A 17,725-nucleotide genomic window follows, 5' to 3' on the forward strand; every position below is an offset into this window, starting at 1 on the left:
CCAAGGCATTCAGTCTCTGCTGAGAAGTACCTTCCTGTGTAAAGTCATCCCCAGCTCCCCCAGACCCAGTGAGACCCCAACTTCCTTTGGGATCCCACCCCATTTTGGTACACAGTCCCATGACAGCAACTGTCCCTTATTTTGTGACTGCCCAGACTTCTGCTTCCCCAGTAGACTGCAGGCTCCCACATGGGGCCATCCTTTTCATTCTGTGTCCCTGCTGGCTAATACAGTACCTGGTACACAGTAGGTATCCGAGAGACATCTGATTAACAAATGGAGAATGCAGCATAGCAACTGCTTTTAAAAGCAACAGTCTCTGTAGTTAAAAGCCAAACTGCTTGATTGCTTAGCTTACATCTAAATTTACATCCAAGCCTACATATAATTTTACTAGATTACAGTATAAAATCTTAAAAGAACCAGTCAACTAAAACACTGATTTAGGCTGAACTGTACAAAACTATCATTTTTACTGGTCAAAATGGTCAATTATCGGCAATTTCATAGGATCTAGCCTAATAGGTAACAGACAGCAACCTTTTAAATTCTGTCTGCCCCCTAAATACACCTACGGTTTGTTACTAAAAAAATCCAGGCAGCAATTATCCAGGTTCCCTGAACAGCAGGAATTTTAAGATGATATCATCTGAGATCTAGTTTCAAAGATACACTCATAAATAAAAAAAAAAAAAAAAAAAAAAAAAAAAAAAAACACAAAGATACACTCATATTTAAGAAGGGGGGGGGGGGGCAAAATAACAACAACAACAAAAAACCCCACCTTAAACAAAACAGTATTTTCCAAGTTCTTAAATCAGTTCTTACTTTTCTAGTTCCAAAAACTATAAATAACACCACTGCATAGGGCAGCCCCGGTGGCGCAGTGGTTTAGCGCTGCCTGCACCCCTGCAGCGTGATCCTGGAGACCCTGGATCGAGTCCCACATCAGGCTCTCTGCATGGAGCTTGCTTCTCCCTCCGCCTGTGTCTCTGCCTCTCTCTGTGTCTCTCATGAATAAATAAATAAAATATTAAAAAAAAAAAACACTGCATAAAGAATATCACCTGCTGGAACATTAATTTTACAAGTTTAATTATGCTGTTAACATTAATAACTGCTATGCTACAGATCACTGAGAGCCAGGAAACTACCAACATGTCTGTTTACACTGAATTTCTGAATACTCACACCACTGGCTCTCAATCCTGTCTATGTTAACACTCGCAGATTCTGGGATCCTGAATTTGCAACTGTGATGGATATCGATAACGTGTTGTGTTTTCGACCCCACATGTGAGCCTGATATAGCCATAACTGAGAAAAATCAATAATACTTTTATGGATGACATAGAAATATGCCCCTTAAAAAAACCAAAAACAAAATAAGTAAAAATAACTGAAGGTGAAGCTTACCCTTTCCAAGAGACTCATTTCTTGGAATTCTGGACTAGTGTTGGACAGCCGCTGCAAAGTATGGGTCAAATCATATGTTGTTGAGAAGTAAAACCCATCCACGTTCAGGACATGGTTGATCATTGCTAGGAAAGTTTTATTATCTTGTAACTGTAAACAGAGGGGAGGGACAAACATCAGTCTGCTTCACACTTGAAAAACGGGATCTGCCCAGCTCTGTAAGCCGCCTGGCCCTGTTAAAGACCACTGGAAGGGGACCCAGAGAGAATGCTCACCACGTCCCCAGGGACAGCTCCTGACCCGCAGAGGGAGTTCAATAAACAGCAAGTGGTGTTGCTACCTTAACTGATGGGGTACAACTGTTGCCCTACAGCAGCCTTCAGCTTTTGCTCTAAGGGGCAGAAGTTATTTTAACAAAACATCACACTGCCTTAGGTGATGACCGCCTAAGTTCCAGATCCTTTAGAGACTCTCTTGCATCCTTACAACAAACCCTGTGGGTTACTATGATTACTCTCACTTGATAAGTGAAAAACATGAAGTCAGGAAGGCCCAAAAACACAGCAAGTAAATAACAAGGGAATAATACCATCCTTCTTCCTAAAGAAACTTTACGGGGCTGGATGAGAATTAAATTTTTTGTAAATGAAAAGACTAAGAAGAAAAACCCAGATAAATAAAGATAATACTCATCTTTATTTTCTGATAATTATTTTAGCTGGCTTTCCCAATGAATACCAAGATTGACATTGATTTTCATCATTCCTTTTAAAAATAACTGATAATGTCTGGTAATGTTTAATGGATTATCAAATGATTAACATGTTAATTTACATGTTACAAACCTACATACTATGAACTTTTTAATTTGGGCTCATACTTTTTTTTTAAAAAACAAAAGGTACAAGTAAAACATATGCAGCGAGCAATGTTAGTATTAGTTGCATGGCCTGACAACCAAGTATAGCAATCAAGAAGAAACTGTTCAGGTAAATATTACTGGGTTATTAATAAATATACCCATTTTTATTGCTTATTTACCATGTCTTATAGGAGTGAATATATTGATCTACATAGAATCTTTTCTACACCCTAACCAATTGTCTTACACCTTTAAAAAAAAAAAAAAAAAGATTTATTTATCTTAGAGGGAGAATGTGCAAGAGAGCATAAGTGGCGATGGGGGGGAGGTCGAGAGGAGAGATGGGGGGAGGGAGACAGAGAGAAAGAGAATCTCACACTGACTCCCTGCTGAGCATAGAACCAAACACAGGGCACAATCCCAGGACCCTGAGATCATGACCCAAGCAAAAACCAAGAGTCAGACACTCAGCTGAATGAGCCACCCCCAGGTGCCCCTAACTGTCATAAACCTTTCTAAGTCTGGACTGGCTTCCAACATCTTATCCTTTGCACTCTCAAGGTCATAGAATACCCCAGAGAGTTCCCTTCCTATGAAGTCTGTCACTGACATCACTTCCTCAGGGGCATCTTCAACCTTCTCATCACAACCGAATCATCAAGAATGCAGAGAAGTTCACCTTCACCAAGACCTCTGGCTGTGCACCAGAACCTTGTGAAAGGCGAGTGCCGCATTCCCAGGGTCGGCTGCATCTTCTCTACCCCACCTATGTTCAATTCAAACTTCATTTCTAGAGTTGCTACTTTTTGTTTCTTTGCACTTCCACCTTGCTGGACCAAACTTTATCTTACATACCATGGTAACTTAAATTTAAACTGTTTTGTTGGGGGACTGCATTCCCTAACAGCTGAGCCAGGATAACTAAAATCCGTGCCTACAGGAATTGTGCTAAAAAGAGGGCTGTGTGTGTGGGCTTTTTAAAAAGATTTTATTCATTTATTCATGAGAGACACAGAAAGAGAGGCAGAGATACAGGCAGAGGGAGAAGTAGGCTCCCTATAGGGTCTACCCAGGACCCTGGGATCACGCCCTGAGCCAAAGGCAGATGCTCAATCACTGAGCCACCCAGGTGCCCCTAAAACAGGGGCTATTTGGACAGAAACACACATACTTCTATTTACATGTGGTAAACACAATGAATACTTTTTCCCTGGGCAAAGAGGGAACACAACAGGATCAGAGGAACATCAAAGGTATCTCATATTTTATTTCTGGTTGTTGGATATAGGTGCATTTTCTGTTTGTCCTTTTCTCTACATATGAAATTTCATAACTAAAGAATTTGAGTCAGGGGATCCCTGGGTGGCTCAGCAGTTTAGCGCCTACCTTCAGCCCAGGGTGCGATCCTAGAATCCCAGGACCAGAGTCCCACATCAGGCTCCCTGCATGGAGCCTGCTTCTCCCTCTGCCTGTGTCTCTGCCTCTCTCTCTGTGTCTCTCATGAATAAATAAATAAAATCTTAAAAAAAAAAAAAAAGACCTTGAGTCAGTTTTTAAAAAAAAAACAAACCAAGGACAATAAAATATATAAAGGACTTTTAAAAACTACATTTTATGACTACATACAAAGGCACATAGAGGGGATGCCTGGGTGGCTCAGTGGTTGAGCATCTGCCTTAGGTCCAGGGTGTGATCCTGGGGTTCCAGGATCGAGTCCCACATCGGGCTCCCTGCGTGGAGCCTGCTTCTCCCTCTGCCTATGTCTCTGCCTCTCTCTCTCTCCTTGTGTCTCTCATGAATAAATAAATAAAATCTTTAAAAATAAATAAATAAATAAAGGCATGCAGAGGAACCTTGCTCTCTGGGCTGTTGAAATCATTAGGCTTAAAAGAAATCCATCAAACATTCTTTGTTCCATCCCTCCCATGCCTTGCCCTACACCATGGTATTATGTCAGGTTTTGCAATCAGTGATTCCAGTTCTTACCTGAATATCAGTTAAGTGCAACATCGTCTTCTTATAAGAAAGGATGTCAAAATCTGTTGCTTTCCAGATTACGTGATTGAAAAATTCACCTATTTTTGTCTTTTTGGTAATAACAATTAGATAATTACCTGCAAAAAGCAAAGCCAAACACACATAAATAGAGGCAACTCTAAAGCCAAAAGTGGCACTCCGTATTGTTTAAGCTCCAAAGGTCAGCAGAGTGAGACTGCAATGTGCCATACAGATAAAAGGCCCATGACTTTTTTTAAAGGAAATCTTATGACTTATGACTAGAAAGAACAGCGCATTACTTAGAGAAGTTCCTACTGAAAGGTCAAATCTTTTCTCAAAAAAATAAAAGCAAAAGCAGTGATCTTAGCAGAGGGAAAGCCAGAATACGCTCCTTTTTTTCTCCTGCCATCCATCCCCAAGGCATATAGACCTCTGCTAATGCACTTCCCAGGGTGTAGCTTAAAGCATCATGGGTCATAAGATCTAACTACTGCAGAAGAGGTAATGTCCTGTCTACATTACTCCTGTGTCCTACACGTCATTATAAATGGTACAGAGATGTGCTGGGGCAATATATAACTAACTGGTCACTGCAACATCACCAAGATGAACAGTCCAGAATTAACAAAGTATCACAGCACCATGAATAATACCCCAACCCTGATATCCTAGCCACCTCCTCCTCCCAAAATAAAATAGGATAAGCCTTTACCACTAAATTAATTCTTAAGCTCCATTCAAAGCTCTTCCCACAAGCACCCTTCCTGGAAGTCTCCTACATACATCTCTCTCCTAGAACTCGTCATACCTTACTACGGTAATTTACTACTCAAAAGAATCTCTCGCTAGACTGTAAACTGCAGGGAAAAAAAGGGTCTGGCATCTTCTATAACTCAGCATCTAGCACACTGCCTGTTAATATAAGAATCTTTTTCTTAAGTTAAATGAAATGAAATTTAGATAAACAAAATCACTTTCCCAGTAACTTAGAACTAGGTAACATTCTCTAACATGCACTATGTCACATTCAACCTCAAAATGGGGTTGATGGTATAGAATACTCTGGTCCATCAGTGCCTTACAATATTTACTTAAATACTCTTAGAATTTATGAAGAAATGTCTAGTTTGACTAGGGATTTCAAGTCCAGTTGAAATAAAAATAAAACCAAAACTCTTTTTTAAAGAACCACAGGCTGATAAATTTAACTGCTTGTCGTTTATAATATGTCACTTTTAGAAATTAGGGACAAATATCTAATCTACAGATTTACTGCTTCAAGCATGATAGGAAATATGCCTTCATCTTATACTGTGCCCATTTAATTAACTTCTTGGCCCATCTTAGCTTATTTTTTCTTACCTGCCACCAGATGGATTGTGCCCAGTATACCGAATATTGGTCTTGTAACAGCTGAAGGAGGAATATCTTTCTTGACTTTAAAAGAAAAAAAAAAAAAAAGGAAAAATCACAGAGAAAAAGCTCACTGATAGAAAAGATTTAGTTTGATTCCCATAGTTACTTCAAAATCAACATGCATGATTTGTTCTAAGAAAGTAATAGTCCTTCATTACTATTAGACCTCCATTTTGGCAAAATATAAAATCAAGAAGTCCATGTGAATATAAAGGCCTCTGCCTATCTAGAAGAAAGTGCCCAAAGTGACATGCTTCAGCATCCTCATCAAGCAAACTGTGGGATACTTCTATGGTTATTTTTCAACCAAGATTATTCAACCTCTTGCCAGAAGTTAAGTCTGTGTCCACTTAAGAGGATTAGAAAAGGACACCTGGGTGGTTCAGTGATTGAGTGCCTGCCTTTGGCTCAGGGCGTGATCCTGGAGTCCCAGATCAAGTCCCACATCAGGCTCCCTACATGGAGCCTCCTTCTCTCTCTGCCTGTCTCTCTCTCTCTGTGTGTGTCTCTCATGAATAAATAAATAAAAATTTTAAAAAAATAAAAAATAAAAAAATAAAACTGCCCTAACATTGATTAAAACCAATCAGCAATCTTGAGAGCACAGCCACCAACGGACATAGGAAATGCCAAATTATCCAACTAAAACAGACCTCTAATTCCACCATTTGATCAAAGGAAAACTATGTATGGTACTTACCAGAATAACTTAGATAACTAAGAAAACAGAAAATTACGGCCAGCCATTTCTTAAACTTTACTATCTCATGCAAAATATTTTTATGTTTCACTTTATCCATTCAAAGGATATTTACGTTTACTGAATGCTTACTCGGTGGTTACTCAAATACTGTACTTACAAGAAAACAAAGAGAACTCTGTCTAGAGGTGAATATTTCAATAAATGAAATATGAAATTCTAAATGTGATATTACCAAAATTATTTCACATTTAATCAGAAATCCACGTTCCATACAACTGGAAAAAAAACCTTGTTTTTCACACCCCAGAGAAGCAAAACCAAAATATACTGGTAGAGACAGACAAGATATAGATAGATAAAGCTTAGGAACACTGCCAAAAACACAAGTTTTAGTGATACATATATACAATTTTTTGTTTAATAAATTATCCTCAGTCATGAATATTTTCGAAAACAAAAGCAGCTGTTAAAATTCCACACACTTAATGCTCAAACAACTTTCTCACCCTCAAAAACCTTAAATCTTATAGCTAGAAAGGAATTGAGACTTCAACAAAACCAATCCCATTAAAGTAGAAAGAAGGGAGAAATGAAGAAATAATTATGTTTTTAAATCCTTACAATAAATAAATAAATAAATAAATAAATAAATAAATAAATCCATCCTTACAGACAGTAAAAACATCAAGATCATTCCTCCTTTTCAGAAAAAGGAGGCAGCATAAAACGAATGCATAAAAATCAAATGAGGTGGCAGGAATTAAAATTTTACCAGATGGTACTCTAAAAGCCACACACGGATATGCCCCTGATCAGTTTAATTACTGCAAGTGCGGTACTGGTTTCTCCCTGCCACTTCTGCCCGGGGCTGAGAAATACCTGACAAGGTGACTTCTGTGGACACACGATCAATGACAAGTACGTCATCCGCTCCATCATCACAGGCTTCCACGTAAAATTTTTCAGGTGTGACATGCCTAAAAAGAAATTAAAAACCATAAATAACCACACCAGATGAAATGAAGGCTTCTAAAAAAATCTTTTTATTTTAATGGTTTCAGTGGTGCCAAAATCTGACATCAAACGGATTTCCCAGGAGCTGTTTTAAGGTCCTGACACATTCACTGAACTGTCTTCACCTGTATATTATGCTCACAAGGTTTGCTGTAAGACCAATTTGGCTTACACAAGAAGATCATAATAAATTCTATCTTATTACACTCAACATGGTGCAAAATGTAGCATAGTAATCAGGGACATAGTCTAAAGAACCAGACTAGCTGTGCCACATGAACTTCGGCAAGTTACTCATCCTCTCTGTTCTTTAGTTCCCTTACTCATCAATAGGGATAATATTAGACATCAAATAACACTATCATGAAGATAAAATGAGCTAATCTTTAATAGGCACTTAGAATAACATCTGATACATTGTAAGCAAGATATATTAACTAAAAATAATAAGAAATAAATTTTATATAAAATGTTTCTAGGAAATTGTTTAAAATACCTAATACTGCAACATTTTTGTTTTTGTTGTTAGAATGTCATTTAAAAAAGGAGAATGAGGGGGGAAAAGATTTTTCATTCTGCAAGATGAGAAATAAATAGGGTAAAATCGGGGTTGTGACAGACTACACAGAGCGAATGCAACTTTGTAAGCAGAGTCCAACAGAGTCACATTTTTTGGTCCCTCAAAACACCTGGATAACTTAGGCCAAGTGGGGTGCTAGAGGTTAGGGGCTGCCTCAGGAAACAGTAACCCCTCACAGAAACAATACCCTGAGAGCAATGAAACCAGGGCTGTTGCCTCTGAGCCAGAGGCAGGAGGAGGAAGTAGCTGACCAGGCTAGGAAAGGGACTAGGGTTTTTGCGGGGGGGGGGGGGGGGGGGGGGGTTGTTTTGTTTTGTTTGTATTTTCCAGGAACTAATCTTTGTTATCTTAAGCTTTATTTGAAAGAATTTGTCTGTGCAGCAGCCAACCTGAGGGCTTGTTCCTTTCCTTTTAAATTCTACTTCCTCTATTCCATTATTCCATGGCCCTGCCTATGAAAAATCCACACAACCATCACCAACCTCATCTCTTATATACAGATCATGTTTAAACTACCTGGGATTATAGAAACAAGTCCTCAGCAGGAACAAACTGTACTGACCACTTCTGACTACAAGTTCTCAACTTTTAACTATCCAAATGCAACTTACATCCTGGTATGGTTCATCTATAACCAACATTTAATGTTAAGCTAGTTTCCTCCAGGGGCGGGGAGGGGGTGCTAAGAGAATGAAAATCAATTTTAATACAAATCAAGCAAAATATAACAAAGATGAATCTACTTTAAATATGGTAGTCTTCGACTAAAATACAACAGCTCATTCCTTTTTATAATGCCGAATAGCATTCCAATGGATGGTTATATCACAATTTGTTTATCCATTTGCTTGTTGACTGACAGGTGAGCTACTTCCAGTTTGGAATATTTCAAATAAAGGTTCTAGGGATGCCTGGGTGGCTCAGTGGTCAAGTGTCTGCCCTCAGCTCAGAGCATGATCCTACAGTCCTGGGATCAAGTCCCACATCAGGACTGCATGGAACCTGCTTCTCCCTCTGCCTATGTCTCTGCCTCTCTCTCTGTGTGTGTCTCTCATGAATAAATAAATAAAATCTTTTTAAAAAAAAGTGAATAAAGGTTCTATGAACATTTTTGGACAAGTCTAAGTCAGACATGCCCCTTCATTTCTCCTGGGTAACTACCTAGAGGCAGAATGGCTGGATCTTATGGGAGTTTTATGTTTAACTTGTATAGTGGGAAGAGGGAGGGGTTGCTAGGACAAGGGAGCTTTCCAGAGTGATGGAGGTGTTCACAATCTTGATTCTGGTGATGGTTTCGTGGGTGTAAAATTTATCAAAATCTATCATACTACTGTACACTTGAAATATGTGGAGGAGGGATGTCTGGGTGGCTCAATGGTTTAGCACCTGCCTTTGGCCCACAGTGTGATCCTGGAGTCCTGGGATAGAGTCCCACATCGATCTCCCCGCATGGAACCTGCTTCTCCCTCTGCCTGTGTCTCTGCCTCTCTCCTTGTGTCTCTCATGAATAAATAAATAAAATCTTTTTTTAAAAAAAGAAAAAAAAAAGGGAGAGGTCCTGAAATCAACTAAAAGGAATATAACAAACTTCCAGATAATCTACTTACAGTATTCTCTAGTCTTAAATCATGAAAACAAAAGAAAATCAACGTGCCAGTCCTTGTCTGCAGATGTTGTGTGCAAGCATAAGTTGCTAAGAGCAAATAAAAAATTTACTTAAAAGTTATTAACCATGTGTTAAGCATTACAGAAGCATTAGTGACTGGGAGGTAAGGGATTGATTAAAAAAAATAATAGGAAAAAAACTTCAATAACAGACCTCAAAAACAAGACTTCTTTATAAAAGCTTTCAAAGAAAGTGCTGTCTCCAAAGGAGAAGCTATTCTGACCAGCCTCACTCAGGAGAGGACTCTCCCCCCAATCTTTTCCAGGCAGTGTACAGCCGGCCGCACCACCGCACAGATGCCCCAAAGCATTCTCTGAGGCTTAACCAGGCTCAGGACCTGAAAGAGTGCCGGTGGCTGGTGCTATATTGGAACATCCTGTCCCGCCAACTGCCAGCCTATGTGTGAAGAAACTCCAGGAGTTCTTTTCACAAGGTTCAAACGAATAACAAAGAACCTCTCCTCTGTTCTTTTACTTCTAAAATAATGATCACAACATTGCTAAGGAGTAGTCCAGTTACCAATGCTGCTTCAGTGTTAAGTCAACTCCCAATGACTTGTCCTAGTCCAAATAGCGCCAAAGAAGCCACCCAGAATCCCGGTCAATCAACAAACACAGGGAAGCCTTGTTTACATGGGAAATCAAAACTGATGTAGGAAAGAGGTTAGGGTTCAAGGCCAATGGCCAAGAAAGAATTCTTAGGACGTCTTTGGTGCAAAAAGGTGGTTTTATTAAGGCATGGGACAGGACCTGCAGGCAGAAAGATGAACTGAGATCATGAGGAGTGGCCTGTCATATACCTTTTTATTCTTTTAAATTTATTCATGAGAGACAAGGAGAGGGAGAGAGGCAGAGACATAGGCAGAGGAAGAAGCAGGCTCCATGCAGGGAGCCCGATGTGGGACTCAATGCCGGGACTCCAGGATCATGCCCTGAGCTGAAGGCAACCACTGAGCCCTGAGCTCAACCACTGAGCCATCCAGGTGTCCCTGTCATATACTTTCAAGGTTTGGTTAGGGAGAGGCTAAGGCTCCCAGGTATTTTGGCAACAGATTTCCAGGATCCTAAGGGAGCTAGGCTAGCTATTGTTGGGAAAGGTCACCTATTATTGTCCTGAGTCGGTTCAGATGTATATTGGTGGGTCATATGCTCAGAGGATGATTGCCAATACATATTTGGGGGGGGGGGGGGTGTATACAGAGATACAGGAAGTTTCCAAAGGAATTTTTATATATTAAAGTATTTAAAGTAGACTTACAGGATCCTGGGGGTCAGGCTAAGATTGCCTTTTGCCCTTAGCGAAATATTAAAACTGGGGCAGGTGAGTTCCTAGAGGAATGTCACTCTGCTTCTTTCAAGGACTTATCAGTGGGCTACAGGTAGTAAGCGAATTTTTCTTTTGCCTTTGTGTCCCACATCAAAAACCAACACTCACATAACTGATAAGCCTCTAATCAAAATACTACTTCAATAAATTATAATGGCACTGCATTAGGAGTAGAGGCACTGAAAAGGCCTCAAGATCTGCTGTCCAAAATACAGAGATTTGACTCCTGACTTTGCTAACCACTAGCTATATATGTAATGCTGGACAAGTTATGGGTGTCCACTCCATGCCAGCCCTCGTTCAAGTAATAAGTACCAAGTCCCTGAATCACAGAGTTTATGTTCTAACGGGGAGACATACAATGGGCAAGAGAAGTCATTCAGTGATATCAGAGGTAACCGCTATTAAAAAATAATAAATATAGGGAGACTTGGCAAAGAACGCGGTGAGAGAAGCACCATGATCAGTCCTCTTGAGGATTAAATGAAACATGAAAAAGCTCCTGGCACAATTGTGAACGAGGACAAAACATCTCTGTCAACAAGGCATCTCTGTCAGGGCCACGTTCATGCAAGGGCTTGGAATCTGAGCAAAGCAAAGGGGCTCTCAGCAACTGCAAAGCTGGATGCAAACAGGGAAAGCAAACAGGTGTATTAAGCGACCCACCTCGAAACAGCCATAGGGCCTTACTAACCAGGCACAGTGATGTTCCCATGCCCCCTCACTCCACCCTCACCCCTGCCTCATGGCAAAGAGCCTATCCTCTGCTTCCGGGCCACCCCTCCCTTGCAGTGTACTCAATAAACTTCTCTTTTGTTTGGCTTTGGGTGAATTCTTTCACTGCCCCCACTGCTGGCCCCCACTCTATGGGGACGCCCCACAATCACAGCCCTTCATGAAGCCTGGGGGTGAGACTGCTTACCCTAACTACCTCACAGACAACAGGAATTAAATGAGCATTTATGAAGTACTTTTGCAAAGAATAAAAGAGCTACCTCGTGGGTGTGATAACTTTTATTATTAACAAAAACATCCTTTGACAGAGAAGGGAGAAAAGCTGCAAAGTTTCAGGACAGGACCAGAAAAGTTACTTAATACACACTTGAAAGAAATAATACAATGGAAGGTTCTGATATCTTTGCCACATGGGCCACCTCTGAACAATTTGGTTTTAACAGGAAGATACTGGAATCAAACTATATCTTCTAAATATGTATCCTCAAATATCAAGACCATATAAAACAGAGCTCTGATTTATCAAAAAATATTCCAGAATAATACAGAATGTGAATAAAAATTACATGACTATCTTTCTTGATTTATTTGTAAATATGACTCTATAACAGGAAAAAAGCTTTTAATATATAAGACATTGGCTTTAAGAAGCCAGCATGAAATGCTGATTATACCTTGTTACTTCTTCCAGCAACCACTTTTATTTTGCATACTTAAAACTTTGAACAATTAGGGGTGCCTGGGTGGCTCCATCAGTTAAGTGCCTGCCTTTGGCTCAGGCCATGATCTCAGGCTGCATCAGGTTCCCTGCTCAGCAAGGAGTTTGCTTCTCTCTCTCTCTGCTCATCCTCTTTCTCTCTCTCTCAAATAAATTAATTTTAAAATTTTTTAAAGAGATTTTTTTAAAAAAGGTTGAACAATTAAACTGCAGACTGAATGTGCTAGAAATTAAGTTTTATTGCAGAAGCGACTGTGCCATTCTGAAGATGTCTCCCCACCCCAAGATTCCAATCTCCTGATTACTCAATCTAGGTACTGCTCTGCAGATGGGATTAAGGTTACTAATCAACTGGCCTTACAACAAGATTATCTTGGGTAGTCAGGGTGGACCCAATGGAATCATATGAATCAGAGGAACCCAGAAAAGCAGAATAGGAAAGAGCCAGAGAAGTGCAGCAGAAAGGGAATGAGAAATTTCAGTCATGAGATGGATTTGATAAACTGTTGACAGCTCCTGAGATGTTGGGGCCACATGCAAGGAGAGGAGAGAGGCTTCTAGAAACTAAGAGTGGCCCCACATTGACAGCCAGCAAGGAAATAGGGACCTCAGTCCCAAAGCCACAGGAACTGTATTTGGCCAACACCTTGAATGAGCTTGTAAGAGGATTCTTCCCCCAGCCTCCCGTGTGGAATGCAGCCCTGCTGATACCCTGATTTCAGCCCACTGAGACCCTTATTGGAGTTCTGACCACAGAAGCTCTGAGATAATACAGTTGTCTTGTTCTAAGTCCCTCCATTTATGGTCATTGGGTACAGCGGCAACAAAAAACGAACACAGTGATCAAAATCCCCTAGAGAATGAACCACTTTCACATTAACCCCTGGCCAAAACCCAATCCATAGATACAGTATCTTCCTGACACTAAACAATGAGATGCTTCCCTCAATGGAATTTTTTGATACCTGGTGTTTGGGTCTCTAAGTGACAAAACTTTTTTAAACCACTTTTAATGGAAAGTCTGTAATTCAAATTTTATTAAACCAAAGCCTCTCATTAATCTCAATATAAATAACCATGTTTTCTTGACTGACTAGGGTCTATTCTGAACACACCAATGTCTGTACCATCCCACATAGAGATGACAGTGTCTTCAAATTCTAGTAATAGTGTATGCTGGAAAAGTCGCAGCTTTTAAACTCTTACAAAGCTGGTTTGAAGCCTAGTCCCTCAAGTCACTGAACAAAACACAGAGCCTTCCAGCTCAGCTCTGTCCACGAAAGATAGCTGAGGGTAAATGAGAGAACACATGAGATAGGTCCAGCACTGAGAGGACAGTCCACAAAATGGTGGCATCATTACTTTACTGAATGACCTCAGATGGCTGTGGGCTCTGATTTTTAAGCCTTGTGTTGTTTTGAGTCTCTTGACAAAGCCATCACCCGGGTTCCTTTTGTATGAACAAGGCCTGAGGACAGCTACACCATTGTGACCACAAGTGTGAAGTCCCTGCGTTTGTTCTTCATCTTGCTCAGGGGCCTATGGTGCTCTCCATTCACAGCTATATTTGGGGGGCAGGGTTAGCACAATTCTCTACATGAATGGGGAGTTACTTCTTTAATAACCAATGTTATTTTAATGCAAAAAGACGACTAATCAACATACAATTGCAGAAATCAAATTCCTTCACTTTTTAATATAATGCACAAACACAAAGCTTGCAGCTCAATAAACAGCCAACAGAAAAAGGCATATTGCTTTCCTCAGTGCACCCTCTTCTTACACTTTGACTACCTTTAACTTTTAAGTTTTGAAAAAAATTTTAAAGATTTTCTTTATTTATTCATGAGAGACACAGACAAAGGCAGACATATAGGCAGAAGGAGAAGCAGGCTCCCTGCAGGGAACCTGATGCAGGACTCAATCCCAGGATCATGCCCTGAGCCAAAGGTAGATATGCTCAACCACTGAGCCACCCAGGTGCCCTCTATTTGACATTTAAACTTAAAACTGATCTGGAAAGGTGTAAGAATACTGATAAAATACATACACGTTGGATTAAGACTTTCAATTATATTGCCTCTCTCTGTGTCTCTCATGAATAAATAAAATCTTTAAAAAAACCTTCAATTATATACCAAAAAAAGTAGAGAGCTACAAAAAACTAAGCCTTTGCTAACTGTCACAATCCTAATAACCACAAAGTTAGTGACTTCACTAAGTCCTTAGAGTCCTGAAAATTATAGAGTTGGAAACTGAAATTTCTTTTGTAAGAAGAAAAATGCCATCTACAAGACAGATTTGTAATGAGACAGTCAACAAACTAAAATTTTAATTGAAGAAGAATGAAATGGATTTCCAAGAGTGAACACTCTGCATTTAAAAAAAAAAAAGCCCTGATATTCTTTCAGAACATGGAATCCAGGGGGTACCAACAGGTGGGTGCAGGCTGTGTGGCTGATTCAAATGTGTTCAAATGCATGTCTGTAAGAGGGAGAGTGCTTGGAAATGGGCTAACTCACTAAGTCACCAAAAAAGTCACCAACTTTGTTGGTAAGAGCCAACAAAGCAAGCAGATTCCAGCAGCAGAACGATGAAAAGCCTTAAGAACCAAAAGGAAACAGTAATAAGGACTGGGGTAAGGGTGAAGTGGCTGACAGTCTGTGCAAGGAACGCTCAGATCCACCCACGCCTGGGATCTAATGCTTAACACAGTTCAACATAGGATGCTCTCTGGCCTCCGGACATCAGGCACAGCTGAAGACCAGGGTGAGAGAGCTAAGTGAAGTCTGGAGACAAAGAAGGTTTAACTTACAGACTGGGAAACTCATCCTACCCTCTTCCTGTGCCAGATTCCCAGAATGCTGGCAACCTAGCTCCCATCACCCTTCTCCCTGAGCCTCCACAGGAGCCTTGAATACTGTCTCTGAAGAAACTTTTCCTGAAAGCAAAGACCAGCAACTTATGACCTTTAGCCCCTCTCCCCCATGAGAGAGGAGTTCCTGCTCAAGCACTCTCCAGCAAAAGCAACCAGTTGATAAGCCCTGACCCACAAGCAGACCCTCCAATTTGTAGTGCCTCCTTCTTTTTTTAAAAAAATTTTTTAAAGATTTATTTATTTTTATTTATGATAGACACAGAGAGAGAGAGAGAGAAAGAGGCAGAGACACAGGAGGAGAAGCAGGCTCCATGCCGGGAGCCTGACGTGGGACTCAATCCCGGAACTCCAGGATCGCGCCCTGGGCCAAAGGCAGGCGCCAAACCGTTGAGCCACCCAGGGATCCCCAGTAGTGCCTCCTTCTTAAACATGATATGACAACCAAGGATCACCAGATACGAGGAAAGTTTCTGTCATGTAAGAAAGAGTCCAAAACAAACAGAAAAATAACTCTGGATAAACGAACTACACTGAGAACAGACTACAACTTCAAAACACTATTTTATAATTGATGGCCTCAGAGAGAGGGCACTGCAGTCATGAAATAAGAACAAGAAAAACACACTGTCAAAGCAAGAACACATTCTTGGAGTGAGGGCAGAAATAATAATTTGACTATTCCACCGAAAGAATGGAAGATAAAACTGAAGAACTCTCCATGAGAACAGAATAAAAAGTAAGAGCTATAAAACAGGAAAGCACAGGAAGGAAGGGCGGAAGAGGGGTAAAGGAAGTGGGAGAAGGAGGGGGCCAGGGAGGGAGGGGGAAAGAGAGAGGAGCCTGATCCAGGATATTCAACACAAATTCAGCAGGAATTCTAAAAGAGCACACAGGAAAAAAACAAAAACAAAAATACTTCAAAGAAATAGTAAAAATAAAAAAACAGATAACATACATACACAGAGGCATATTAAGCATTAAACTTCAGAAAGCCACAGACAATCCTAAAGTTCCCAGGAAAAAAAAGGAGAGAGGGAGAGGGAGGGAAAAAGGAGGAAGGAGAAAAAGGAGGGAGGGGGAGAAAGGAAGAGAAAGAGGAGGAGGGAGGGAGAGAGGGAAGGAGAAAGGGAAGGAGAAAGGGAGGGAGGGAAGGAGGGAGAGAGAGAGAGAAGCACTGAAATATTCAATAGCCACACTGCTGGATTATCCAGCAACAATACACTGTACTATTCAATAGCAGGTCTTTAAATTCTACAAGATAATAATTTCTAATTGAAAATTCTATACTTAATCATGCTATCAAACAAGTGTGAGGATAGAATGAAAACATCTTCAGATGGGCAACATCTCAAAAGATAACCTTTCTTAGAAAGAAGGAAAGGTTTGTTTCACCAAAATGGAATAAATCAAGAGTTAGATCAAGAGAATCCAAAACAGGACAGAAGTAAAAAAAATTCTGATGAAGATACTGTCAGGGACAATAGCTACACGACAGGCCTAAAGAAAAGCAAGTACAGATTAAAGCAAGGGGTACAGGGTTCCCATAAGTAAATGTCAGAGAAGAAAATGAATTGATGGTTACCCAATGTGTTCAAGAGGAATTTTATTGCTGTCACACAGACTGAAGATGCATTAGCAACAGGCCCATTAAAAAAAAAAAAAAAAAAAGTCACGCAAATAAAAAGAAAAAAGGCACATTCCATTCCAGGAAAAGCAAAACATTTTTATAAGGAAATATACTACTGACTCATTTGAACTATATCTACATGAGCATAGCAATGTGAATACTAAATATCTTACTATAAATATACTGAAAGGAGAAGGGAGGAAAAGAGGGAGAGGTATAAAAGCTAAATTCTCATCCTCAGAAGTAAAAGTCACCAGATAACTAAACCTGAAAAAAATTCAGGAAACAGCAATACAAGCATGTTGTTCAGTAATGTGGAGTAAAGGGGTGTCTGGTTGGCTCAGTCACTGGAACATATGACTCAATCTCAGAGTTTTAAGTTCAAGCCCCATGCTGGGTACAGAGATCACTTAAAAATACAAAATTTTTAAAACAAAAAGAAGAAAGGAAAGAAAGAAATGTGGAGTAAAATACCCAAAGAAATTGCTTATAAAGTTGAAAGTTGATGTCTCTGGGACAGTGGGAATTAGGAGCGCAAAAAGGTGCTCTTTTAATATAAGCTCTATGTATTGTTGACTTTTAAACCATATATAAGTATTATATTAAAATAAAAATAAAGTTTAAAAATGTGTTAAGTGGTGCCTGGGTGGCTCAGGGGTGCCTGCCTTTGGCTCAGGTCATGATCTCAGGGTTCTGGGATCAGCCTGGCCCTGCAGGTTCCCTGCTCAGTGGGGAGTCTGCTTCTCCCCCTCCCTCGGCTGGACCTCCTCCCCTCCTCCCCTCCTC

At 40.2% G+C, this 17,725-nt stretch overlaps 1 protein-coding gene across 2 annotated transcripts in view; it reads right to left on the bottom strand.

Annotated features, from left to right (window-relative positions):
* Window positions 1–17,725, bottom strand: part of SACM1L (SAC1 like phosphatidylinositide phosphatase) — a 58,727-nt gene that overhangs the window by 32,388 nt on the left and 8,614 nt on the right. For both annotated transcript variants that reach the window (XM_072721089.1, XM_072721090.1), the window contains exons 2-5: window positions 7,275–7,372; window positions 5,639–5,713; window positions 4,265–4,392; window positions 1,417–1,566 (exon numbers count right to left, since the gene is read on the bottom strand). In XM_072721089.1, coding sequence (XP_072577190.1) covers window positions 1,417–1,566; window positions 4,265–4,392; window positions 5,639–5,713; window positions 7,275–7,372 — 451 coding nt within the window. The remainder of the gene's footprint in view (window positions 1–1,416; window positions 1,567–4,264; window positions 4,393–5,638; window positions 5,714–7,274; window positions 7,373–17,725) is intronic.

The sequence above is a fragment of the Vulpes vulpes genome, chromosome 9, assembly GCF_048418805.1.
Source record: "Vulpes vulpes isolate BD-2025 chromosome 9, VulVul3, whole genome shotgun sequence".
In the NCBI taxonomy this organism is placed as follows: Eukaryota; Metazoa; Chordata; class Mammalia; order Carnivora; family Canidae; genus Vulpes; species Vulpes vulpes.